Source organism: Microcaecilia unicolor, chromosome 1 (assembly GCF_901765095.1).
Source record: "Microcaecilia unicolor chromosome 1, aMicUni1.1, whole genome shotgun sequence".
NCBI classification, from domain to species: domain Eukaryota; kingdom Metazoa; phylum Chordata; class Amphibia; order Gymnophiona; family Siphonopidae; genus Microcaecilia; species Microcaecilia unicolor.
This window is the reverse complement of record NC_044031.1, coordinates 228,647,771-228,672,775: the sequence shown is the minus strand read 5'-3', so window position 1 is coordinate 228,672,775 and position 25,005 is coordinate 228,647,771. Positions and strand designations below refer to the sequence as shown.

General features: G+C 49.1%; 1 protein-coding gene across 2 annotated transcripts in view; it reads left to right on the top strand.

Annotated features, from left to right (window-relative positions):
* Nucleotides 1–25,005, top strand: part of GALNT1 (polypeptide N-acetylgalactosaminyltransferase 1) — a 214,007-nt gene that overhangs the window by 80,499 nt on the left and 108,503 nt on the right. For both annotated transcript variants that reach the window (XM_030204622.1, XM_030204632.1), the window contains exon 3: nucleotides 8,980–9,146. In XM_030204622.1, the coding sequence (XP_030060482.1) occupies nucleotides 8,980–9,146 (167 nt within the window). The remainder of the gene's footprint in view (nucleotides 1–8,979; nucleotides 9,147–25,005) is intronic.

The following is a 25,005-nucleotide window of genomic DNA, read 5'->3' as shown; positions in this document are numbered from 1 at the left end:
TGCTTTCCCTGGGCACCCTTCTACCCATGATTCAGCAAAACGATTGGCTATGCTCTCTGGACTTGAAGGACGCCTATACGCACATCCCGATACTGCCAGCTCACAGACAGTATCTGCGATTTCAGCTGGGCACACGTCACTTCCAGTACTGTGTGCTACCCTTTGGGCTCGCCTCTGCGCCCAGAGTGTCCACGAAGTGCTTGGCTGTAGTAGCAGTGGCACTTCGCAGACTGGAGGTACACGTGTTCCCATATCTCGACGATTGGCTGGTGAAGAACACATCCGAGGCAGGAGCCCTGCAGTCCATGCAGATGACTATTCGCCTCCTGGAGCTACTGGGGTTTGTGATAAATTATCCAAAGTCCCATCTTCTCCCAGTGCAGAAACTCGAATTCATAGGAGCTCTGCTGGATTCTCGGACGGCTCGCGCCTATCTCCCAGAGACGAGAGCCAACAACTTGTTGTCCCTCGTCTCGCGGGTGCGAGCGTCCCAGCAGATCACAGCTCGGCAGATGTTGAGATTGCTGGGCCACATGGCCTCCACAGTTCATGTGACTCCCATGGCTCGCGATCTGCTCAATGGACCCTAGCTTCCCAGTGGGTTCAGGTCTGTTCCAAGCTTCAGGCCCACGGCAGACTGGCATCGGATGCCTTCCTCCTGGACTGGGGTGAGGGCCTGCTGTATGCTTATCCTCCCATACCTCTGGTGGGGAAGACTTTGTTGAAACTCAAGCAAGACCGAGGCACCATGATTCTGATTGCTCCTTTTTGGCCGCGTCAGATCTGGTTCCCTCTTCTTCTGGAGTTGTCCTCCGAAGAACCGTGGAGATTGGAGTGTTTTCCGACCCTCATCACACAGGACGAAGGGGCGCTTCTGCATCCCAGCCTCCGGTTCCTGGCTCTCACGGCCTGGATGTTGAGAGCGTAGACTTTGCCTCTTTGGGTCTGTCGGAGGGTGTCTCCCGCATCTTGCTTGCTTCCAGGAAAGATTCCACTAAGAGGTGCTACTTCTTTCTATGGAGGAGTTTGCCGTCTGGTGTGACAGCAAGGCCCTAGATCCTCGCTCTTGTCCTACACAGACCCTGCTTGAATACCTTCTGCACTTGTCTGAGTCTGGTCTCAAGACCAACTCTGTAAGGGTTCACCTTAGTGCAATCAATGCATACCATTACCGTGTGGAAGGTAAGCCGATCTCAGGACAGCCTTTAGTTGTTCGCTTCATGAGAGGTTTGCTTTTGTCAAAGCCCCCTGTCAAGCCTCCTACAGTGTCATGGGATCTCAGTGTCGTTCTCACCCAGCTGATGAAACCTCCTTTTGAGCCACTGAACTCCTGCCATCTGAAGTACTTGACCTGGAAGGTCATTTTCTTGGTGGCAGTTACTTCAGCTCGTAGAGTCAGTGAGCTTCAGGCCCTGGTAGCCCAAGCCCCATACACCAAATTTCATCATAATAGAGTAGTCCTCCGCACTCACCCTAAGTTCTTGCCGAAGGTAGTGTCGGAGTTCCATCTGAACCAGTCAATTGTCTTGCCAACATTTTTTCCCCGTCCTCATTCCTGCCCTGCTGAACGTCAGCTGCACACATTGGACTGCAAAAGAGCATTAGCCTTCTATCTGGAGCGGACACAGCCCAACAGACAGTCCGCACAATTGTTTGTTTCTTTTGATCCCAACAGGAGGGGAGTGGCTGTGGGGAAACGCACCATCTCCAATTGGCTAGCAGATTGCATTTCCTTCACTTACGCCCAGGCTGGGCTGGCTCTTGAGGGTCATGTCACGGCTCCTAATGTTAAAGCCATGGCAGCGTCAGTGGCCCACTTGAAGTCAGCCACTATTGAAGAGATCTGCAAAGCTGCGACGTGGTCATCTGTCCACACATTCACATCTCATTACTGCCTGCAGCAGGATACCCGACGCGACAGTCGGCTCGGGCAGTCAGTGCTTCAGAATCTGTTCGGGGTTTAGAATCCAACTCCACCCCCCTAGGCCCATGTTTTATTCTGTTCCAGGCTACACCCTCTGTTAGTTGGGTAAGTTTTTAGGTCAATCTCAGTTATGTCCTCGCCGTTGCGAGGCCCAATTGACCATGTTTGTTGTTTTGAGTGAGCCTGGGGGCTAGGGATACCCCATCAGTGAGAACAAGCAGCCTGCTTGTCCTCGGAGAAAGCGAATGCTACATACCTGTAGAAGGTATTCTCCGAGGACAGCAGGCTGATTGTTCTCACAAACCCACCCGCCTCCCCTTTGGAGTTGTGTCTTTTCTTGTCTTTGTCTTGCTACATACGGGACTGACGAACACGAGCCGGTTCGGGCAGGAAGACGGCCGCGCATGCGTGGTGCGCATGGGCGCGCGAGAGCTAGCAAAGGCCTTTGATAGTGAGGTTTCCGATTGGAGGGGCTGCCGTGGACGTCACCCATCAGTGAGAACAATCAGCCTGCTGTCCTCGGAGAATACCTTCTACAGGTGTGTAGCATTCACCATATATATATTTATTTATTTATTTATTTATTTATTTATTTATTTATTTATTTATTTTAGATGCGTTGACCAGAATTGCACACAGCATTCAAGATGCCATTGAGCAGAGGGTTTTAACATATCAATGATGACACCAAGATCTTTTCCCTGGGAGGTGACTCCCAGTGTGGAACTTTGGGTCATGTAACTATAGCTTGGGTTCCTCTTTCCCACATGCATCACTTTGCACTTGCTCACATTAAATGTCATTGCTATTTGGATTCTCAGTCTCGAAAGGTCCTCTTGCAATTTTTCACAATTCTGTTGTGATTTAACAACTTTGGATAACTTTGTGTCATCTGCAAATTTAATTACCTGGCTAGTTATTCCCATTTCTATATCCTTTATAAATATGCTAAAAAACAGTGGTCTCAGCACAGACCCCTGGGGAAAACCACCATCTACCCTTCTTCATTGAGAATACTGACCAGTTCTTAATCCACAATAGCACTCTACCTTCTATTCCATGACTTTCTAATTTTCTCAGGAGTTATTCATGAGGTGCTTTGTCAGATTCCTTTTAAAAATCCAGATATACAATATTGGACGGCTCACCTTTATCCACATGGTGTTTCACTCCTTCAAAGAAATGTAGTAGATTAGTGAGGCAAAATTTCCCTTGACTAAATCCATGTTGGCGTTGTCTTATTAATCCATTCTTATGTATATTCTCTGTAATTTTGTTCTTGATAATAGTCTCTACCATTTTTCCTGGCACCAACGTTGGGCTCACCAGTCCATAATTTCCTGAATCACCTCTGGAACTCTTTCTAAAAAAAAAAAAAAAAATGGCATTACATTGGCCACTTACAATCTTCTGGTACCATACTTGATTTTAAAGATAAATTACATATTACAATAGCTCTGCAAATTGATTTTTCAGTTCTGTCTGGTGTGTATACAATCTAGTCCAGGCGATTTGCTTCTCTGTAATTTATCAAGTTGCCCCATTACATCTTCCAGGTATACAGAAATTTGTTTTTCTTGGACTTATCGGCATTGAATACCATTTCTGGCATTCTCTCTCCCAAGAAGAAAACAGAACCCTTGTGCAGGTCAAAACAAGCAGGCAAACACAGTGAAGGTGAAAACAAAGGTGATGAAGAAACATCCAGTGGGACTCAGTGAGTTCACATCAGAAGTTTAATTCACAAAAAGTACTTTAACTTCTGATGTGAACTCATTGAGTCCGTTAGATGTTTCTTCATTACCTTTGTTGTCACCTTCCTGTGATTGCCTGCTTGTTATCTCCCCCACATCTTCCTTGGTAAAGACCGAATCAGATAATTCATTTACCCCCGTTTACTAAGCCGATCTAGGGGTTGCTTTGCGCTAATGCCGACACAGCCCATTCACTTTGAATGGGCTGTGTTGGCTTTGCATGGCTTAGTAAATGGGGGGGTTAGTCACTCCACTGTGGCATTGTCTTCCCTGAGTATCCCTTTTACCCCTTGGTTATCTAGTGGCCCAGATGATTCTTTCTTGGCTTCTTGTAATATACCTAAAACGTTTTTCTTGTGTTTTTGCCTTCAGTGCAATCATCTTTTCAGTCTTTCTCTTTGCCCTTCGTTGCATTTGACTTGCCATTCTTTATGCTGTTTTCTGTTATCTTCAGTTGGATCCTTTTTCCATTATCTGAAGGATTTTCTTTTAGCTCTACCTTCCTTCACCTACTACTACTACTACTATAAATCATTTCTATAGCGCTACCGGTCCTGCCACCTTTTTAAATACATGGAATGTATATGATCTGGGCTTCCAGGATGATATTTTTGAACAACATCCACACTTGATGTAAATTTTTGACCTTTGCAGCTGCTCCTCTAATTTTTTTTTTACCATTCTCTTCATTTTGTCATATTCTCCTTTTTGAAAGTTAAATTCTGATGTATTGGATTTTATGTGTGTATTTACTCCAGATATTATATCAAAATTGTCACGCGGCCCCAGCAACATTACATTCTGCACCAGATCATGAGCTCCACTAAGCACTAGGTCTAGAATTGCTCTCCCCTCTTGTTGGTTTCTGTCCTTGATCTCTTCTAGGAACTTTACCTGCCTAGCATGCATAATGTTACATTTATCCAGTTATTATAAGGGTGATTGAAATCACACATTATTATTGTGCTACCTAGTTTGTTAGCTTCCTTAAATTTTAATAACATTTCTGCATCTCTCTGTCCTTGCCAGGTGGATGGTAAGTAGTATATCTCACTAGCATTCATCAAATTTAATTGATTTTGCTAGATGACGCGCCCACTCCTCCGCCCCTTCTGACATTACCACCCAAACCATATCCAAGCCGTGCCACTCCTTGAGTGATGTCACTGGGTATGATACCGTGACCCACCAAGCCCCGCCCCTTTTGCATAGCCTTGCCCCTTGCCATGTCTTATTTGCATAGCCCAGCCCCAAACCCCACCCCCTTTTTACATAGCACCACTCAAAATCATACCCCTTTTGGTGATATCACGGGAAGTGACATAGCCCACGCCCCTTTTTCAAAATGACGACCACCACTGTATGCATCATGTCACTTCCTGGTTCCACTACTAGCTGCCATCTTGGGTGTGGTCATGTGATGGGAAGTGATGTCAAAACCCCCCAACACTGCCCCTTATCACCTTGAAGGAATTTAATCGCGCATGCGCACCTTAACCTTTTTTTTTTCCCACAGGAAAGAAAATAGGCATTTTTCTTTTTCTTATAATTTATTTCTTTCAAAAGGATACCTTGTGCTTACTTTTAGAGCTGTTTCTTCACTTTTTTTCTCACAGGAAAGAAAATAGGCATTTGTTTTAAAAAAATAAGGACACAGAAAAGGACACCTTTTTAAAGCTCGATTGTATGCTTTGTAAGAACTGCAGAGCTGTTTGCTTTTTTTGTCCAGCAAAGCAAACTATTCTGTGTTTGAGATTAGGGTCTTGTAGCCTGGTGTTTGCTTTTCACACTGTCTGTGCAATCAATAGGGTCCCAACTTAGGACATCCTTTTATGGATTCTAGCACTGAATATAGCTAGCCCCTGGATAAATTCAGGCTCTGCCTTTAAACCACCGTGGCGCTGTCTGGATTGCGTCAGGGTGGTCTACAGGGGCTTTCAGCAGCATTATATGGATAATGCCGCTGAAAATCCTAGTATGTCCCAGTCAGTGCTGCTTATCCAGGTAGCGGGTGCTGCTACCCAAGCTTTATATATTGCTGATTGGATAACCAACTTGGCGGTTTACAGTAGATCAAAAATAAAACTTAGAAGAGAGAAGAATAAGAAGGAAGAAGAAAAGTTACAATTTAAAAAAACAAGAATAGAAAGTAATAGTAATTAGAGTGCACCTTGTCCCAGCCAACTAACACGTCAGGGTATCCTGCATTAGGGAATATAAATCTCAAAGAAAGCAGACTATTAAGGATAATAGACTAGTTACCAAATGCATCTGAAAACAAATAGGTCTTGAAGATTTGAAAAGATGTTTCCAGTCTTAAGTGGGCAAGTGATTCCATAGTGTAGGACAGTGATGGCGAACCTTTCAGAGACCGAGTGCCCAAACAGCAACCCAAAATCGAATTATTTATCGCAAAGTGCTGGTGCTCATTATGGGCGGGGTCACCACATATGACTCCACCCCTATGATAGCCACACCCCTTACACCAGCCATGGTGCATATAAACAGACATCATTGAAAATATTATACTAGTATAGAAGAAAAAAATAACATGATTTTCTTCCATTATAAATCATTTCTGTAAGCTGTTACAGCTCCAGTATACCCAGTGCAAAATAAGACAGCAGATGTAAATTCTCAAATTCGACATATTCCAAACTAAAATGAAAATAAAATGATTTTTCCTACCTTTGTTGTCGTGATTTTGTTTTTCTATCCATATTGGTTCTAGTCGATGATTCTGCTGCTCTCTATCTGTTCTCTTAACTCCGTTTCCAGGGCTTCCTTTCCATTTATTTCTTTACTTTCCTCCTTTCGTCTTCATTTCTTGCCCTCCATCCATGTCCAGCAACCTTCCTCTCCCCTCCAGCCACAAATGTTCAGCCACCCTCCTCACCCCCCTGCCCTCCCTCCCGGCAGCACCCAGCACCCACCATCAGGCCTCCCTCCCACCCAGCACCCACCATCAGGCTTCCCTCCCACCCAGCACCATGCCTCCCTCCCAGCACCCACCATCAGGCCTCCCTCCCACCCAGCACCCAACACCAGGCCTCCGTCCCACCCAGCACCCACCACCAGGCTTCTCTCCCACCCAGCACCCACCACCAGGCTTCCCTCCCACCCAGCTCCCAACATCAGGCCCCCCTCCCACCCAGCAGCACCCATCACCAGGGCTGCCTCCCTCCCTGCCAGCACCAGGCCTGCCTCCCGCTCGCCCTCCCTTCAACCAAACAAGCAACCATCCATCATCCTGCCCTCCCTCCCAGCACCAGGAACCCCCCTTCTCCTCTTAAATTTTAAAAGCGTACCTCCTCGGAGTTCATTCAGGCGGCGTGCACGTTCAAGACATCAGAAATATGGACCAAATCCCACTCCAGTAATCTTTCAAAGACGCACACTCGTATATAAAACATGAGGTAATGTTCCAACCTAAGTTGTGCAAGTCTAGCACCGATTCCCTGCATCAGCACGGCATCTAGCCTGCTTCATTGGAGCCCAATAACTTCTATGAAACAGGAAATACATTGACTGAGTGAGGGAGGGGGACTTGAACGTTTTAAATACATTAAGCTACAGTTTTTCCCAACTAAATTCCGCGCCCCCCCCCCCCCCCCACCCCCCTAGTAAAATCCAAATCATGTTCCCACACTGTCCTTAAAGCAGTTAATGGCTTTTTTTTTAATTTTTTGGAACAACATAAATAATTTATATATGATGGAGGCAGTATTTATGGTACCTGGTCAAAATAACCCTGACAAAAAAAAAAAACCCAAACAGAAACTAGCCCCGACAAAAAACACCCATCAAAATATCCCCTGGCAAATCAGCCCCTGACAAAAGGGCCTTCCCACGATTTGGCCCGTGACAAATGAGCCCCCTGACAAAAGGGCCCACCCCTAAGTATTTTTTGCTGCTGCTGCTTCTGCTGCTGCAACTATGTGTTTTTCTGAGTCCTGCTGCTGCTTTGAGCCGAGGTTTATCGCCTCTATACTACAGTTTCAATGCTAGCTGTCTGGACTGTCTCCCTCTTCCTCCTGCCTGCCCTGCGCTCTGGTATCTCTCTCGCCGTCTCCCCCCTCGGCAATCCTCCAAACTTCCTGTGGAAAATGAGCTGCGTTCTTCTATGATAAGTTTAACCCCTGTATTTTGAATAAACTGCAATCTCCTGTAGTGTTTAACTTTGTACCATGTGGAGGTTATGTAGACTTCTGTTCTCTGAGGGATTCATTAAAGCATACATTTTGACCAGGGGTACCTAAAGGTTTGCATAGAGCTGTAACTACAGATACACTTTAAGATATGGATCTGATTTACTGCTATTTTTTTTCCAATAACCCTACCTTTAAATTAAGAGTTCACAAAGAGAGCATTTCAAAACTGGAAGAGGAATACTATCAGATGAAAAGCCCTAGTTTAAACTCAGGGATGTGACTCTGATATATACATGTTTTGATGTCATACCAAGCATAATTTGGCTTTCAAGAGTTTCTTTTCTGTCATGGTGTTCACAAAATTTATCCATTTGGATACACTATGAAAATCTATTGAGCATTCTATTGCTGTGATAACACAGGTACTGTTTTTTGGCATAAAATAGCAAACCACAAACACTGGGATAGGTTTTTTTTTATTTTTGAGTGAGGGGAAAGGTAACAATGGGGACTGTATAGTGTGATCTTTAAAGCTTTGTGAAATAGTGGTCTCTTCTGGCACATCCCCAATTCTCCGGTTTCCCTCAACTCTTTATCACTTTGTGTTTCTCCTCTCAAGCCCAGGCTCAACTTAACCAGTAGCACCTGTTGTTTTTTTTTATCCACTCTGGTTCCATTGTGCTCTTGCTATCCTGAACATTATACTCCCTTTATTACATATCAATGTGTGACACTGAAACTACTACTTTTTTTTTTTTTTTCTCCAGGGTCTTGTGGGGTATCAAGCTGTAGCTTTCTCCTCCTACCTCTCCCCAGCCCCCTCCTCTCTCTCCCCAAGGCTTCAGGTGTGAACTGTCATTCCCCTGGTCCTGTGTATTGTGGTACACTGCTGATCCCAGGTCCATGCAGGCACCTTCTTCCCTAAAATCTAAAATACTGCACCAGAGGTGAACCCTGTGCAGTTGCACTGAATTTCCCCAATAGTAATGCCGTTTCAGTGGTGGAGCAGAAAGCTGAGGCCACCATTTTCTCCCACTGCTCTGCCTATTTCAACTTCACTTGTTGCAGGTTTGTTTCTTCTTTGTCCTAAAAGAATTTAGAAAGGTTTTACTGTTATACTCTGAATCATGGCTTTTGTTTTTATATGTAGGTGTAAAACAAAAGTATATCCAGACAACTTGCCCACAACCAGTGTGGTGATAGTCTTCCACAATGAAGCTTGGAGCACTCTTTTACGAACAGTCCACAGTGTGATCAACCGTTCTCCACGACATCTTCTGGAAGAGATCATTCTTGTAGATGATTTCAGTGAAAGAGGTAAGAGATGTGCCATCAGCATTATTATGCTGTATGAACACACTTTGCACTATCATTGAAATAATTAAAATATTTATTTTTTGGTCTCCCAAACCCTACAATTAAACTGGCCACCTGAAATGCTGGGTTACCAATTAGACTAAGGTAGATATAGAGCTCTATGTCATAACAAACAGGCTGCTAGTTCTGTTTTTACTACACTATGGGCATTATTTTGGAAGCCCTATTCAAGGTTTCCATGTAGTAATACCAGCATTAAGGAATTAACTCAAGGCGGTATACAGCAAGGATAAGTCAAACATAAGCAATAGACAATTACAGCAGTAAAAATATGCAAACAGTACAAAGTATGGCACAGTACACTACTTGCACGGAGAAAGAAAGTGAGGAGAACTCAATGAGGATATACAAAGATTTCTTAAATTCTGACAAGCATAAAAATGACCCGACACGGCCATGTTTCGGCGCTAAGGCCTGCCTCAGGGGTCAATGTAGCTAAATAAAATAAAACATAAGAAATAGGATACTACTTACAATGTCAGCACAATACGTAATAGAACATTTTAATAGACAGTGTAGGATATAAGCAAAGATGGAACATATACATAGATAAGGTAGAGTAACAGGAGTAAGAAAATAAGAGACTAAAAGAGAGTTGCAAATGAGGTCAGAAAATTCTGCAAGACACAAAACACATCTTGGAATCCCTATGGATTGAAATTCCATGTCTAAAGAGGAAAAGGATAATGATAGGAGTGTACTACGGTCCACCTGGCCAGAATGAAGAGAGATGTAGAAATGTTATCAGAAATTAGGGAGGCTAACAAACTGAGGAACAGCAACGGATTTTACAAAGTGGCTATTTAAATGTGGAAACCCACTATATGTAGAGATTTCGGGAGTGTGTGGTTTAGTAGTTACTTGATGCTAGGGTCCACTTTGGGAGTCAGCACCCAAGAAAAAGATCTAGGTGTCATTGTAGACAATATGCTGAAATCTACCCAGTGTGTAGTGGCGGCAGCCAAAAAAGAAAACAGGATGCTAGGAATTATTAGGAAAGGGATGGTAAATAAGACCGAGAATTTCTGTAATGCCTTTCTATTGCTCTATGATGCTTCATCACCTTGAGTATTGCATTCAATTGTGGTTGCCATATCTCAAAAAAGTTCTCCGAGGACAAGCAGGCTGCTTGTTCTCACGACTGGGTGACGTCCGCGGCAGCCCCCACCAACCGGAAGAAGCTTCGCGGGCGGTCCGCACGCAGGGCACGCCCACCGCGCATGCGCGGCTGTCTTCCCGCCCGTGTGTGACCGTTCCCGCCAGTCTTTTCTTTTCCGCGCCTGGAGAGAGACGTGTTCACCTCTCTCTCTTCCTCAGCCCCGGAAAACCGTCGCGTTGTTCGCGAACCTTCGTTTATTTTTCGTTTTATTTGGTTCCGCGTTCTTAAAAATTTTCTTTTCTGTAAAAAAAAAAAAAAAAGAGAACGCGCTGTATTTTCCCTCGTTTTCTAGCGGGGGCGTCGCGTTGCGGCCTTGTGGCTGCGCGGTCGAGTTGTTTTTCGAGGTGTGATTTTCCCGCCACCATCGACAACTTTGATTTCTCCGACGCGATTTTTCCGTCGATGTCCTCGAAGGTCCCGAGTGGATTTAAGAAGTGTGGTCGGTGCGGCCGGCCTATCTCGCAGACCGACACTCACGCTTGGTGCCTCCAGTGCCTCGGGACGGAGCACGATACCAAGTCGTGTACTTTGTGTCTTGGTCTCTGGAAACGGACTCAAGTTGCGAGGCAAGTTTTTCGGGACCGTCTTTTTGGAACTTGCGCCGGCCCCTCGACGTCGACCTCGACGGCATCGGTATCGACGGCCGGTTCTTCGGTACCGGTATCGATGACGCGAAATCGGCACCGATGGCATCGACCCCAGGAGCACAGGTCCCGTCGGCCCGCCGGTCCTCTGGTGATGGTAGGGGTGATTGGCCGCGTGGGCAATCGGCCCCGGTCACTCCCTCTGCCCATGGCCCTCGGGACCGAACCCTGTCTGACCCGGTCCCTCGAGACCGAGGGGGATCGACCTCCTCCTCCTCCATGCCGCCTAGCGCCGATGACGGGCATCGCAAGAAAACAAAGAAGCACCGTCATCGGTCGCTATCAATACGTCCGGCCCCCGGCACCGGAGAGGAGTCGACGCCGAGTCAGCGTCGAGAGGAGAGGTCCCCCTCGGTAGTGGAGGTACCGACGCGTCAGGGTCCCAGCACTTCGGTGCAGTCTCCTGGACCCGAGCAGCTTCCGGCACCGACGCCTCTAACGGCCCCCCCGTCTTTCCCGGCAGCGGGCCTGGACGAGTGCCTCCGAGCCATCCTTCCGGGGATCCTGGAAGGGCTGATGCGCCAGACTGTGCCAGCGCCGGGGGTGCTTGCGCCCTCGGTGCCGTTGACTGTGGCGCCGGCGAGCTCTAGCCCGGTGCCGAGGCCTTCGACGCCGCTTGCGGCGCCGGTCTCGACCGCCACGCAGGTGGAGTCGACGTCGATGGAGGGAGCTTTGTCCCCGCCGGCGCGGGAGTCCACCGCTCCACGACACCGAGGCCTCGGTGCCTCAGTGCCTCGACGTCGAGCCGGGCCCGGTTGAGGACTCAGCTGCATGAGCTTATGTCCGACACCGAGGAAGAGGCCTCGTGGGGGGAGGAGGAGGACCCCAGATATTTCTCCTCAGAGGAGTCTGTGGGCCTTCCCTCCGACCCCCACGCCTTCACCAGAGAGAAAGCTCTCGCCTCCTGAGAGCTTCTCCTTTGCCTCCTTTGTCAGGGATATGTCTATATGCATTCCCTTCCCCGTAGTCTCTGTGGAAGAGCCGAGGGCTGAGATGCTCGAGGTCCTCGATTATCCATCACCACCTAGAGAGTCCTCCATGGTACCGTTGCACAATGTCCTCAAAGAGACACTGCTTCGGAACTGGATGAGACCATTATCTAATCCCAACATCCCCAAGAAAGCAGAGTCCCAGTACAGAATCCACTCGGACCCAGAGTTAATGCGGCCCCAATTGCCTCATGACTCGGCGGTCGTGGATTCTGCTCTCAAGAGGGCACGGAGTTCGAGGGATACCGCCTCGGCGCCCCCGGGGCGGTAGTCTCGCACTCTGGACTCGTTTGGGAGGAAGGCCTACCAATCTTCCATGCTCGTGACCCGCATCCAGTCTTACCAGCTCTACACGAGCATCCACATGCAGAACAATGTGAAGCAACTGGCGGACCTGGTTGACAAGCTCCCGCCGGAGCAGTCCAGGCCTTTTCAGGAGGTGGTCAGGCAGCTGAAGGCGTGCAGAAAGTTCCTGTCCAGGGGTATATATGACACCTGTGACGTAGCATCTCGTGCTGCGGCCCAAGGTATAGTGATGCGCAGGCTCTCATGGCTGCGTGCCTCTGACCTGGACAACCGCACCCAGCAGAGACTGGCTGACGTCCCTTGCCGGGGGGATAATATTTTTGGTGAGAAGGTCGAGCAGCTGGTGGACCAACTGCATCAGCGGGAAACCGCCCTCGACAAGCTCTCCCACCGGGCGCCTTCAGCATCCACCTCAGCAGGTGGACGTTTTTCCCGGGCCCGGCAGGCTGCACCCTATGCTTTTACCAAGCGTAGGTACACCCAGCCGGCCCGAAGGCCTCGTCAGGCACAGGGACAGCCCCAGCGCGCTCGTTCTCGTCAACAGCGTGCGCCTAAGCAGCCCCCTGCGCCTCCACAGCAAAAGCCGGGGACGGGTTTTTGACTGGATCCATGGGAACATAGCTGCCCTCAAAGTGTCCGTACCGGACGATCTGCCGGTCGGAGGGAGGTTGAAATTTTTTCACCAAAGGTGGCCTCTCATAACCTCCGACCAGTGGGTTCTCCAAATAGTGCGGTGCGGATACGCCCTGAATTTGGCCTCCCTGCCACCAAATTGTCCTCCGGGAGCTCAATCCTTCAGCTCCCATCACAAGCAGGTACTTGCAGAGGAACTCTCCGCCCTTTTCAGCGCTAATGCGGTCGAGCCCGTACCACCCGGGCAGGGATTCTATTCCAGGTACTTCCTTGTGGAAAAGAAAACAGGGGGGATGCGTCCCATCCTAGACCTGAGAGGCCTGAACAAATTCCTGGTCAAAGAAAAGTTCAGGATGCTTTCCTTGGGCACCCTTTTGCCAATGATTCAGAAAAACGATTGGCTATGTTCCCTGGATTTAAAGGACGCATACACTCACATCCCGATACTGCCAGCTCACAGACAGTATCTCAGATTCCACCTGGGCACACGGCATTTTCAGTATTGTGTGCTGCCCTTTGGGCTCGCCTCTGCCCTACTGGTGTTTACAAAGTGCCTCGTGGTGGTAGCGGCGTATCTACGCAAGCTGGGAGTGCACGTGTTCCCATATCTCGACGATTGGCTGGTCAAGAACACCTCGGAGGCAGGAGCCCTCCGGTCCATGCAGTGCACTATTCAACTCCTGGAGCTGCTGGGGTTTGTGATAAATTACCCAAAGTCCCATCTCCAGCCAACCCAGTCTCTGGAATTCATAGGAGCTCTGCTGAATACCCAGACGGCTCAGGCCTTCCTTCCCGAAGCGAGGGCCAACAACCTCCTGTCCCTGGCTTCGCAGACCAGAGCGTCTCAGCAGGTCACAGCTCGGCAGATGTTGAGACTTCTGGGTCATATGGCCTCCACAGTCCATGTGACTCCCATGGCTCGTCTTCACATGAGATCTGCTCAATGGACCCTAGCTTCCCAGTGGTTCCAAGCCACCGGGAATCTAGAAGATGTCATCCGCCTCTCCACCAGTTGCCGCACTTCACTGCTCTGGTGGACCATTCGGACCAATTTGACCCTGGGACGTCCATTCCAAATTCCACAGCCCACGAAAGTGCTGACGACGGATGCATCTCGCCTGGGGTGGGGAGCTCATGTCAATGGACTTCACACCCAGGGTCTGTGGTCCCTCCAGGAAAAGGATCTGCAGATCAACCTCCTGGAGCTCCGAGCGATCTGGAATGCACTGAAGGCTTTCAGAGATCGGCTGTCCTGCCAAATTATCCAAATTTGGACAGACAATCAGGTTGCAATGTATTACACCAACAAGCAGGGGGGCACCGGATCTCGCCCCTTGTGTCAGGAAGCCGTCGGGATGTGGCGTTGGGCTTGCCAGTTCGGCATGCTCCTCCAAGCCACATACCTGGCAGGTGTAAACAACAGTCTGGCCGACAGACTGAGCAGAGCCATGCAACCACACGAGTGGTCGCTTCATTCCAGAGTGGTACGCAAGATCTTCCGAGAGTGGGGCACCCCCTCGGTGGACCTTTTCGCCTCTCAGACCAACCACAAGCTGCCTCTGTTCTGTTCCAGACTTCAGGCACACGGCAGGCTAGTGTCGGATGCCTTTCTCCTTCATTGGGGGACCGGCCTCCTGTATGCTTATCCTCCCCTACCTTTGGTGGGGAAGACCTTACTGAAGCTCAAGCAAGACCGCGGCACCATGATTCTGATAGCGCCCTTTTGGCCCCGTCAGATCTGGTTCCCTCTTCTTCTGGAGTTATCCTCAGAAGAACCGTGGAGATTGGAGTGTTTTCCGACTCTCATTTCGCAGAACGACGGAGCGTTGCTGCACCCCAACCTTCAGTCTCTGGCTCTCACAGCCTGGATGTTGAGGGTGTAGACTTCGCTGCGTTGGGTCTGTCGGAGGGTGTCTCCCGTGTCTTGCTTGCCTCTAGGAAGATTCCACGAAAAAGTTACTTTTTCAAGTGGAGGAGGTTTGGTGTGAGAGCAAGGCCCTAGAACCTCGTTCTTGCCCTGCACAGAACCTGCTTGAATACCTTCTGCACTTATCAGAGTCTGGCCTCAAGACCAACTCAGTAAGGAATCACCTTAGTGCGATTAGTGCTTACCATTATCGTGTGGAAGGTAAAGCCATCTCTGGAGAGCCTTTAGTCGTTCGATTCATGAGAGGCTTGCTTCTGTCAAAGCCCCCTATCAAGCCTCCTGCAGTGTCATAGGATCTCAACGTCGTCCTCACCCAGCTGATGAAACCTCCTTTTGAGCCACTGAATACCTGCTATCTGAAGTACTTGACCTGGAAGGTCATTTTCTTGGTGGCAGTTACTTCAGCTCGTAGGGTCAGTGAGCTTCAAGCCCTGGTAGCTCATGCTCCATATACCAAATTTCATCACAACAGAGTAGTGCTCCGCACCCACCCAAAGGTCCTGCCGAAGGTGGTGTCGGAGTTCCATCTTAACCAGTCAATTGTCTTGCCAACATTCTTCCCCAGGCCGCATACCCGCCCTGCTGAACGTCAGTTGCACACATTGGACTGCAAGAGAGCATTGGCCTTCTACTTGGAGCGGACCCAGCCCCACAGACAGTCCGCCCAATTGTTTGTTTCTTTCGACCCTAACAGGCTAGGGGTCGCTGTCGGGAAACGCACCATCTCCAATTGGCTAGCAGATTGCATTTCCTTCACTTACGCCCAGGCTGGGCTGGCTCTTGAGGGTCATGTCACGGCTCATAGTGTTAGAGCCATGGCAGCGTCAGTGGCCCACTTGAAGTCAGCCACTATTGAAGAGATTTGCAAGGCTGCGACGTGGTCATCTGTCCACACATTCACATCACATTACTGCCTCCAGCAGGATACCCGACGCGACAGCCAGTTCGGGCAGTCGGTGCTGCAGAATCTGTTTGGGGTGTAAATCCAACTCCACCCTCCAGGACCCGCATTTATTCTGGTCAGGCTCCACTCTGTTAGTTGTTCTTCGTAGGTCAATTTTCTGTTGTATCCTCGCCGCTGCGAGGCTCAATTGACCTGGGTTCTTGTTTTGAGTGAGCCTGAGAGCTAGGGATACCCCAGTCGTGAGAACAAGCAGCCTGCTTGTACTCGGAGAAAGTGAATGATACATACCTGTAGCAGGTGTTCTCCGAGGACAGCAGGCTGATTGTTCTCACCTACCCTCCCTCCTCCCCTTTGGAGTTGCGTTTCATCTTTTTTGCTTGTCATTCAACTGGCGGGAACGGTCGCGCACGGGCGGGAAGACGGCCGCGCATGCGCGGTGGGCGAGCCCTGCGTGCGGACCGCCCGCGAAGCTTCTTCCGGTTGGTGGGGGCTGCCGCGGACGTCACCCAGTCGTGAGAACAATCAGCCTGCTGTCCTCGGAGAACACCTGCTACAGGTATGTATCATTCACTATATAGCAGAATTGAACAGGCTCAAAGTAGAGCGACCAAAATGATAAAGGGGATGGAACTCCTCTCAAATTAGGAAAGGCTTAAGAGGTTAGGGCTCTTCAGCTTGGAAAAGAGACGGCTGAGGGGAGATATGATTGAGGTCTACAAAATCCCGAGTGGTGTAGAACAGGTAAAAGTGAATCAATTTTTTTTTTTTTTTTACTCTTTCAGAAACTACAAAGACTAGAGGACAGTTGATGAGATTACAATGAAATCTTTTTAAAAGAAATAGGAGGAAATATTTTTTTCACTCAGTGACTAAGTTAAGCTCTGGAACTCGTTAGAGGATGTAGTAGCAGCGGTTAGTGTATCTGAGTTTAAAAAAAGGTTTGAACAAGTTCCTGGAGGAAATGTCCATAGTCTATGGGGAAGCCCCTGCTTGCCCTGGGACTGGTAGCATGGAATGATGGGTATCTGAGCTCCAGGCGCTGTCCTGTCGAGACCAATTTCTGCAATTCTCAGAGTCCGGAGTACGGTGCCTTCCTTCATGCTTAAGGTGGTTTCAGCGTTTCACCTAAACCAGCCTATTTTCCTGCCCTCCTTTTCTAAAAAGGAGTTTCCAGAAGCCTATGGGCAGTTGCACCTTCTGGATGTGCGAAGGGCTCTGTTGCAATATCTGCGCATGTCAAATGCCTTCAGGACCTCTGACCATCTTTTTGTTCTTTTGTCAGGTCCGCGCAGAGGGTCTCCAGCGTCTAAGGCCACTATAGCCTGTTGGCTCAAAGAAGCTATCTTTTCAGCAGATCTGCTATCTGGCCGGCCTCCACAAGAGCGATTTCCTCTTCTTGGGCAGAAACTGGAGCACTCTCTCTTCAAGAGATAAGTAGTGCAGCTACTTGGGCTTCTAAGCGCTCGTTTGTCCGACATTACAGGCTGGATGCGTCTGCAAGGAGAGACGCGCTTTTTGGAGCACAAGTGCTTGCGCGTGGTGTGGCTTGTTCCCACCCTGTCTAGGGATTGCTTTGATACATCCCACTCATAAAGGATTCATCTGCTTGATGACAAGGAAGGGAAAATTAGGTTCTTACCTTGGTAATTTTCTTTCCTTTAGTCATAGCAGATGAATCCATGAGCCCTCCCTCAGTGGTTCATTATGTGATTTATGTTCCTTTTATGTTCAGTTTTTCCTGTAGATATGTTCCCTCATTGGGAGAAGTTTGAAAACAGTCTTCAGGATTTCTGTTCAGTTACGGGAGGATGAGTTCATTCCCTCCAGGAGGATGAGTTCAATCCCTCCTTTGAATTATAGCTCCAGTTTTGGGGCGTTCATCTGCTGTGAGGAAAGTTCATGTTATTATGCTTTGCGGTGTAACACTGCTTTGGAAGCTTCAAATACTGACGAGGCAGATGGAGCTAGCTGGCCAAGAGACACTATGGTTTTTCAGTGCTCTCTATCTCCCCCTGCTGGTTGATGGACACAACCCACTCGTAATGGATTCATCTGCTATGACTAAAGGAAAGACAATTACCAAGGTAAGAACCTAATTTTCCCTTGAACATTTAAGTGGCAGAAGATTATGAAAACCCTAAAAGCCTTGAAAGTGTAACCATATCAGATGATCCAGCCACCTGGCCAGAAAGACTGTTTAGTGAATAAAAGACCATTTAAAGTTCTTTTGGAAGAATTTCCTTGCAACGAAAATGGAAGACATTTCTCACAAGTCCATTGCAAAAGAAAGCTTCCAAATAGTGAAATCATTAATCGCCCATGGGTGATATACTCCGTGTCAGCAAACAAGATATATATATATTTTTTATTGTTGCATTTTTGGAAATGATGTATAAAATGCCTTGACTAGTACTGGATTCAACCAGTGGCCCTATGTCAATACAAGATTGGCAGAACATGAAAAATCAAAAGGACATTTAGTGGCAATGCTAAATTGCACTGAACTTCAGAGTTGACTCACTGCTGAAGAAACTATCCACAAGGTTCAACAGAAAGGTTTCAGTTCATCATTAAGCACACATTCATACCATGTCCTTGAAAGTTGCTTGCAAGCTTTTAAACTAACTGAAGTGACTGCTGCATGTGGGAAGGGCCACACCTGCTCAGAACTTTATACTAGCTGTGGGAGTGTTGCCCTATCCTGGCACCATCAGATAATATTCATTCTCTTATGTCCCTGATTAATCCTCCTGTCTACAGAGAATAGCTTTTATATTAAGCAACTTTCTTATGCATCCCCATCTTTATAGCCCAACATGAGTTAAAATCTCTCTCTCTCTCTCTCTCTCTCTCTCTTCCCCCCCTCTCCACACACACAATGCATAATATAGGTATAACAGATTCAACCAATAATGCAATAAGCACAATTATATGCAGTTGGTTGCAGGGTTCTAGAAGAAGTTCTGTTAGTCACTGTAATGACCACACTGGGTGTGGTAAAGGTCCTTGGCAGCAGACTCCAACTACCAAGGAGCAAGAGGAAACTGCTAGGGAAAAAAAAAATCTGCCGCATAAAGTGATCATGTATTGATATACCTTTTGATCTTGTGGCCAGTTTTACTGTTATTGACAATGCACTGAAACCTGTATTAAGCACAATCTGTTGTTTAAAGGATACAGTGGAACCCTGATATGACGCGCCCTGCAATAACACTTGCATATAACGAGATTATGTCTTGGCTCCCCTTTTTTTACATACAGCTCCTCTGTCCGCAGTGTCTACCCCACCCCCTGTGCCTACATGAAAAACACTCCAGCCAGTGTCTAGCAATGGCCAGGGCCCACCCCCATGCCTGGACGAAAAACACTCCAGCCATTGTCTGGCTGTGCTGGGGTGGCTCAGAGTCTAAGTTCAAAGCCAGTAACAGATGGCTCAACAGATACAAGAAGAGGCATATCAGTCAAGTCCTTGTCTCACTCAGGGGAGCCCTGTTCGGCTGACAAGAATGGAGCACATTCTTAGGTTCAGGTTAAATTTATTTTATACTTGGGGAATACCATCAAAGTGGAGTACAATCAAGAAAACAAGTTTTCTTACCCAAGAGAACTTGAAATGCTGGTGGAAGGAGGGTAGACTGAGGATCAAGTGAACAACTGTGATGAAACAGAACTGTGTTTCAAAATGTTACCTGATAGTACACTAGCAGCCAAGAATGCTGTACACAAAAGGGAAGGCTTTAAACAAAGGAAGGGCAGAGTGACCATCTTTTTTTCTGTGGAATAAATCTGGTAGTCATAAAGTAAAGCCACTCATTATTTGGAAGTACAGATCACCCAGGTGTTTTCACCATGTAAATAGGAAACCTTTGTCTTTTGAATATACAAAACAGCAAGACTGGTTTCATAGATCCTTTGTTCCAGTTGTTAAGAGTTCATTTACCTAAACTTGTACAAGAGAAAAAGACCATGCTTCTGGATAACTGCCCAGCACCACCTTCCAGCAGAAGAGCTTATGAGCTGCAATAATAACATCAAAGGGCCAGATGCACTAAACTTAACGAGCCATTAACGAGCAAGTAGTAAACCCTGGCATGCACTAAAGACTTTTTTCCGATGACGGGTAGCAGCTAACGAAAACGGAATGCAAATGAGCAAATTGTGTAGAAACCCTATTGTAATGAGATGCACTAACCTTTTCTGATTGCCTTAACACTGGAAAATCTAACGAGAGGTCTGTACCTCTCGTTAAGTATGCGTGCAAGCCAGACAAATAAAAATGCTTTAAAAGAGAAAGACAAGCGTAAAATGGAGCACTGAGAGGAGGCAGAGCAGAAGGAAAAAATCATGTTTCTCGAGAATCGGACTGAAAAGCTGCACAGCCACAGCAAGAGAGGGCTCAGCAGTTCCCCTTTCACACGCTCCCTCCCTCTGTGTGTGATTGGGATCCAAGAAGAAGCTACAGCTCCTTCCTCCAGGTCTATCTCAGCCAATCACAGCGCGTTTAGCTCGGCTAAACGCGTTGTGATTGGCTCAGGGACTTCCAGGTCTCAGCTGAGTGAAGCACTGCCAAAAAAAGACGTTTTTATTATAGCAGGGAGGGGGATGACAGCCCATTTTGGCCGTCATTCCCCCCTGCAATAATGAAAACGTCTTTTTTGGCAGTGCTTCACTCAGTTGAGACCTGGAAGTCCCTGAGCCAATCACAACATGTTTAGCCGAGCTAAACGCGCTGTGATTGGCTGAGATACACCTGGAGGAGGGAGCTGTGCCTTCTTCTTGGATCCCGATAACACATGGAGGGAGGAAGGGAGCCTGTGAAAGGGGAACTGCTGAGCCCTCTCTTGAAGGGGGGGGGGGGGGCTGAGCTGCGCTAAATGCGCGCGTCTCTTTTTTTGTTTTTAAAGTTTTGTTTTTTAAAGTGAAGCATGTCCATAATGGACGTTCTTGACATGTGCAGAGCAGCCAGCATAACGCTTGGCTTGCTCTACGCATGCTCCACGGGCCGACTGTTTACCGATGGAATAGAGAATGCAAGTGAGCTACAATGAGCAGCTCATTTGCATTCCTATTCCTTGATGCATGCCCTTCCCTTACCGTTTCGGTAAGGGAAGGGCTCTAACAATTTTTTAGTGCATCTGGGCCAAAGTGTCTTCCATATCATCATGCTGATCAATCCATAGACTAGTGGGTTGTGTCCATCTATCAGCAGGTGGAGATAGAGAGCAATCCTTTTGCCTCCCTATATGTGGCCATGTGCTGCCGGAAACTCCTCAGTATGTTCTCTATCTCAGCAGGTGGTGGTCACACACAGCAGCAGCTCTGGCTAGGTCTCCAAGCCTAATTCTTAGGTTTTGTTGAGTACCTGGGGTTGAGGGCTCTTCTTGAGCAAGTGCAAACCTGGTGGTACCAGGTCCCTCCTTTTCTCCCCCCTTCCGCTGGCTCCGTTAAAAAAAAAAAAAAAATTTGGATGTCCTTTAAGGGCGTTTATTTCAACGTTTATATCAGCGTTTATTGCAGCTGCTCACTGGGACACCGGTTCGTTACAGCTCGGAGCGAGGAGCAGGTAATTTTTACCTTTTGTAGCGGGCAGGGGATTCCCCGTTTGGTCTCCACGTGGCTTATGGCGTCGGAGGGCGAGGGCACGAAGAATCGCTCCCCGGACCACGTGTGCGCGTCTAGCGGGGATGCGGGGGTTTCAAAGCCTGAATCGCCTTTTGTGGGCGTCAGTTTAGAGCCCGGTCAGTGTCCTGGTTATTCCTCCAGTGCGGCGGTTTTTCCCGCCTTAAGCGCCCATCCCCCGCTGCTCCCCCCCCCCCCCATTTTGGCCGGCCACTCTGCTCGGACGGCTTCTTGGGCCGCCCTCGAGGTGGGAGACATTAATGCTATGGTTGCCCTTGATTCGGGCGACGGCAAGAGAGCGGCAAAAGTTATGCGCCGTTCTTCCCGCGCGTCTCCTCGGAGTTTTGCGCCGGACGTCATTTTGGATGCGCAGCATGTTTCTCCACCGCTCTTGCGAGCGCCGGTTGAGGGTGTGTCTAGGGCCGTGGCCCAGGCTGCAGAAGTGCACAGTCTGGGGGGTTTCTCCCCTGAGTTCATTTTGCTGCTGCATCAGGCCTTTCTTATGCAAAACGCTGCCCCTGCTCCCCTGTCTGATAAAGGGGTTGAGGCCTCCGGAAGCAAACGCCCTCGGGTGGATTTCCAGGCCCTAGAAGACTCTGTCTCCTCTGATGTAGATGAGGGCAGCGTATCTGAGTTCTCCCAACGGTCCTTTGGGGATTCCTTGGAGGAGACGGATTCCCGCTCGGATGGAGTGGATGACCCCTCTGCAGTGCGGATCTTTCACTCAGCGGATTTGCCCAACCTGTTAGTGCAGGCCATGAGCATTTTGAAGATTTCCTCTCCGGAGGACGTCTCTCCCTCAGCCTCTGCTGGCTCTGCCATTATGCTTGGGACGAAGCGCCTGCCTAGAAATTTTCACGTGCATCAAGCCATGCACACCTTGATTTCGGCTCAATGGGATTTCCCAGAAGCGAGCCTTCCTTGGCCACCTTTAAATCTAGACTGAAAGCCCACCTCTTTAACATTGCTTTTGACTCGTAACCACTTGTAACCACTCGCCTCCATCTACCCTCCTCTCTTCCTTCCCGTTCACATTAATTGATTTGATTTGCTTACTTTATTTATTTTTTTGTCTATTAGATTGTAAGCTCTTTGAGCAGGGACTGTCTTTCTTCTATGTTTGTGCAGCGCTGCGTATGCCTTGTAGAGCTATAGAAATGCTAAATAGTAGTAATAGTAGTAGTAGTTAAAGTGGCTAGGGCTATGTCCCGCCTCTATCCTCTGCCTGAAGGCGAACGGGAGGCCTTTCTTTGGCCTACCGTGGACTCCTTAATCACTGCGGTGACTAAGAAAATGGCGTTGCCAGTGGAAGGTGGCACGGCCCTAAAGGACGCCAAAGACAGAAGATTGGAGGCGGCTTTAAAGTCGTCCTTCGAGGCGGCTGCTTTAAGTTTGCAGGCCTCAGTTTGCGGCTCCTATGTGGCCAGGGCATGCCTGATGATTGTGCAGCGGGCTTCCCCCTCGGATCCTTCCTTGAGGGCTGATTGGCCGGCCCTGGAATCGGGCTTGGCCTACTTGGCAGACTTGCTGTATGATGTCTTGAGAGCCTCGGCTAAAGGTATGGCTGAGACAGTCTCTGCTCGGCGCTGGCTTTGGCTGAAGCATTGGTCTGCTGACCACGCCTCTAAGTCTCGCTTGGCTAAGTTGCCTTTTAAAGGCAAGCTGCTCTTTGGGGTCGAGCTGGACAAGATTGTGACCGATCTCGGCAATTCCAAGGGCAAGAGGTTACCGGAGGTCAGGGCTCGGGCCAGTGGTGCCCGCCCCGGTCCCTCCAAAGGACGGTTTCAGGAAGCCCGTCGGTATCGCCCGGGCAAGTCGGGATCCTCTGCCCCCTCTTCCTTCAAGAGGAACTTCTCCCCCAAGCAGCATTCCTTTCGCAGAGACCGCCGTCCCGGAGGTGCGTCCTCCGGTCCTCCCCCAGGGTCTCGTACCCAATGACGGGGCCCTGGTCCATGGCCCAGAGCAGATTGGAGGACGCCTATCCTCGTTTCTGGGCGAGTGGACCAGGGTAACTTCAGACGCTTGGGTGCTGGAAGTCATTAGAGACAGCTACAAGCTAGAGTTCTGCCGACCCTTAAGGGACGGGTTTGTGCACTCTCCCTGCAAGTCTCCGGTCAAAGCTGTGGCAGTGCAGCAGACTTTGGACAATCTGATCCGCCTGGGTGCGGTCGTTCCGGTACCAGAAGATCAGCTTGGCAAGGGGCGTTACTCCATTTACTTTGTGGTACCAAAGAAAGGAGGTTCTGTGCGGCCTATCCTCGACCTCAAAGGGGTCAATCGGGCCTTGAAAGTTCGGCACTTCCGAATGGAGATTCTCCGCTCTGTTATAGCGGCAGTGAAGGCAGGGGAGTTTCTGGCATCCTTGGACATCAAGGAAGCTTACTTGCATATTCCCATCTGGCCTCCTCATCAATGCTTTCTGCGTTTTGCAGTCCTGGCTGACACTTCCAGTTCAGAGCCCTCCCGTTTGGGTTGGCTACGGCTCCGCGGACCTTCTCCAAAGTAATGGTGGTCATCGTGGCCTTCCTACGAAAGGAAAGAGTACAAGTCCATCCTTATCTGGACGACTGGTTGACCCGAGCCCCCTCTTATGCAGAGTGCGGCAGAGATTTAGACCGGGTGATTGCTCTTTTGAGCTCCCTGGGGTGGATCATCAGCTGGGAGAAAAGCCAGCTGCGCCCGACTCAGTCCCTGGAGTATCTGGGAGTTCGTTTCGACACCCAAGTGGGCAGAGTGTTCCTGCCAGACAATCGGATTGTCAAGCTTCAGGCTCAGGTGGACCAGTTCCTAGTAGCCTCTCCTCTTTCGGCTTGGGACTATGTGCAGCTGTTGGGTTCTATGACGGCCACAATGGAAGTAGTGCCCTGGGCCAGGGCCCATATGAGACCTCTACAGCACTCTCTGCTGCAGTGATGGACTCCAGTGTTGGAGGATTACGCTGTGCGCCTTCCCTTGGATCCAGCGGTGCGCAAGGCGCTGAGCTGGTGGCTGAGGACAGACAAGCTGTCCGCAGGAATGCCTCTTTTGACCTCGGAGTGGGTTACGACGGACGCCTCATTGACGGGCTGGGGAGCCCACTGCTTGGGAAGGACAGCGCAGGGCCTCTGGTCTCCTGTAGAGGCAAAGTGGTCTATCAACCTCCTGGAACTCAGAGCCATTCGGTTGGCGGACAATGCCACGGCCATGGCCTATGTCAATTGCCAGGGAGGTACCAAGAGCGCCCCTCTAGCCAAGGAGGCCATGAATCTATGCCAGTGGGCGGAAGTGAACCTGGAACAGCTGTCGGCGGCCCACATTGCGGGAGTCATGAATGTCAAAGCGGACTTTCTCAGTCGCCATACCTTGGATCCCGGAGAGTGGCAGTTATCGGCTCAGGCGTTCTTGGACATCACGAAGCACTGGGGCCAGCCGAGCATAGATCTGATGGCGTCATCGGCCAATTGCCAAGTGCCGCGCTTTTTCAGCAGAGGACGGGACCCTCGATCTCTGGGAGTAGATGCTCTTATCCAACGGTGGCCGACACGGGAGCTTCTCTGTGTGTTCCCGCCCTGGCCCATGTTGGGCAGGGTGCTAGACCGGGTGGCAAAGCATCCGGGTCGGATAATCCTGGTGGGTCCG